This window comes from Antrostomus carolinensis, unplaced genomic scaffold (assembly GCF_000700745.2).
Source record: "Antrostomus carolinensis isolate BGI_N321 unplaced genomic scaffold, ASM70074v2 scaffold32167, whole genome shotgun sequence".
Taxonomy (NCBI): domain Eukaryota; kingdom Metazoa; phylum Chordata; class Aves; order Caprimulgiformes; family Caprimulgidae; genus Antrostomus; species Antrostomus carolinensis.
Window position 1 is genome coordinate 1 of NW_010327172.1, and position 2,320 is coordinate 2,320.

The 2,320-nt window shown below is 60.0% G+C and overlaps 1 protein-coding gene across 2 annotated transcripts in view; it reads left to right on the top strand.

Moving 5' to 3' along the window:
* Positions 1-1,596: 1,596 nt before the first annotated feature.
* LOC104527972 (hippocalcin-like protein 4) overlaps positions 1,597-2,320 on the top strand; it is a 981-nt gene continuing 257 nt past the window's right edge. Inside the window, exons 1-2 of one of the 2 annotated variants that reach the window (XM_010171836.2) lie at positions 1,597-1,767; positions 1,899-2,116. In XM_010171836.2, coding sequence (XP_010170138.1) covers positions 1,606-1,767; positions 1,899-2,116 — 380 coding nt within the window. In that variant the 5' untranslated portion in view covers positions 1,597-1,605. Of the gene's footprint in view, positions 1,770-1,898; positions 2,117-2,320 lie in introns of both variants that reach the window. The other variant, XM_010171837.1, reaches the window with a different exon arrangement.

Consider the following 2,320-nt stretch of genomic DNA (forward strand, 5'->3'; position numbering starts at 1 on the left):
TATCTGTCCCCACCCTGGGGCCCTGTGCCCCTTCCCTGCTCCCCGGGGTGGGGCTGGGTGCCCAGGGTGCAGCCCGGGGGGGACACCCTTAACGACCCCCCTCTGTCCTGTTTTGGGACCAGCAGCCCATGACCAGTGATGGTATCGGTGCTTTGAGATGAGTGGGTCACACCAGGTGTGTGATGGCCCTTCTGGTGGCCGCTGGCCCCGGCAGCTGTCCCTGCTGTCCCCTGCCCTGGTATGGCCCATGCTGGGTCCTGCTCAGAAAGGGGAATCGTGGTCTGTGGACCAAAGGGGTCATGAGCTGTGGCTTCTTTGAGGGCTTTGCTTGTGGGATCAGGTGTGGTGCTTCTTGCAAAGGTCCTCCTTGCTCTTCCCTTCTGGGAAAAGCTGCCCCTTGGGCTGGTGAGAGGCTGCACCCCCCTGCCAGCGGCTGGTGGGAGATGTGGGAGGACACGAGCAGGAGACATGGTGGGGATTAATCGGTTCCTGCAGGTTAGAGCTGGGCTGAGGTGCTGATCGGGCTCGTGTGGCTCCACAGCCGAGCTGGGGATCACTGGGGAAGCGCTGTGCTCCATGGGCATCCGGACGTTTCCTCGGCTCTGGCTGTTGAGGGCTGGTGGGTGAAGTGCTGCCGTGGCAGATGGTGACAGATGCTGGTGGGATGATGGGGCAGGAAGCAGCCTCTGCCTGCGGGATTAGCTGGGAGCGGGGCTGGCTGGGAGCACACGGAGCCCCACATTGCTGTGGGGGGAGGCTTGTGCCCATCCCAGGGTACCCCCATGACCCCCCAAACCCACATGGCCAGGAAATCAGATGCTCAGAAGGGTGATGGTGCTTGGTTGGGCTCCAGGTGAACTTCTACTCAACTTTATGGAGAAAGAGAGAAGCTCCATGAGCTCTCAGCAAACCATCTGCTGCTCGGGCTGAGCACCGCCGGCAGCCAAGGCTGCGTGGGAGCGGGCACAGCGTGTATCGGAGCAGCTCCGCGTCCTGCCCACGCAGCTGCCAGTTCTCCAGAGCTCCAGCACACGGTGCTGCCGGCAGCCCTGCGGCAGAGGGTGCCTGGCCATGGACATCATCCTCACCAAGGGTTGGCCAGGAGCAGGTCAGGCACCACTGCAGCCGGCTGGATGCTGCACATCAGATGGTGCCAGCGAGGTTCTTCCCTGCTTTCATGGCACACTCGTGTTGTCCCTTCTTTGTCCCATCCTTAGAGGGGCTGGTAAAGCCCAGGTGAGGAGTTCTGGGTCTTCAGTTGCTTTTTGAGTGTTTTTCTGCAGCCCAAAGGGAACCAGCCTAGGAGATGGGAGGGACTCAAGGTGGTGCTGCTGGCTGCACCCAGGGTGAGCAGCCCCAGGATCAGCTCCTGCACACCTCCAGCAGCAAGGACCACAGTTGAGCATGGGTACCAAGCCTGTCCTCAATGCCACAGTTGCTGTCCCAGCATGTGACAGTGACACCCATCAGTCAGATGGATCAGCTCTAGCACGGAGAAGAGACATGTGGGGTTGGCCTGCTGCCAGGGTGGAGGAGGGCCTGGGGAACCAGCCCTCCCCGTGCCTGGTGTGCAGGAGCTGTGTGTTTTCCCTCACAGGGGCAGCCATGGGCAAGCACAGCAGCAAGCTGGCCCCAGAGATGCTGGATGACCTGGTGAGGAGCACAGAGTTCAGTGAGCAGGAGCTGAAGCAGTGGTACAAGGGCTTCCTCAAGGACTGTCCCACTGGCATTCTCAACCTGGAGGAGTTCCAGCAGCTCTACATCAAGGTGGGTTCCAGCCAGGGGCATGAGTGCTGCCTGTGGGGCTGGAGCTCCTGCTGGGGCACCTGCAAGGGTGCTGCTGTTGGTGCTGAGCTCCCACTCCCTAATTTGATCTCTCTCTTCTCTCCTCCCTACAGTTCTTCCCCTATGGAGATGCCTCCAAGTTTGCCCAGCACGCTTTCCGCACCTTCGACAAGAACGGTGATGGGACCATCGATTTCAGGGAGTTCATCTGTGCCCTGTCTGTCACCTCCAGGGGCACCTTTGAGCAGAAACTCAACTGGGCCTTTGAGATGTACGACCTGGATGGGGATGGGAAGATCACGCGCTTGGAGATGCTGGAGATCATTGAGGTACCAGTGTTTAAAATCAGCAGGGGTAGCTTGCTTTTCCCAGGCTTTTCACAGCTATTGGGTCCCTTTTGTCATCAAAGAAGGAGTTTTCCTGCCCAGAGCCTTGTCTGAAAGGTACCCAGTGTGCATCTGGCTGGGGCTGTGCTGGAGCACAGCTCATGCCAGCAGCTAACTGGGGCCCCGGCGAGGAGCAATCCTGTCCCCTG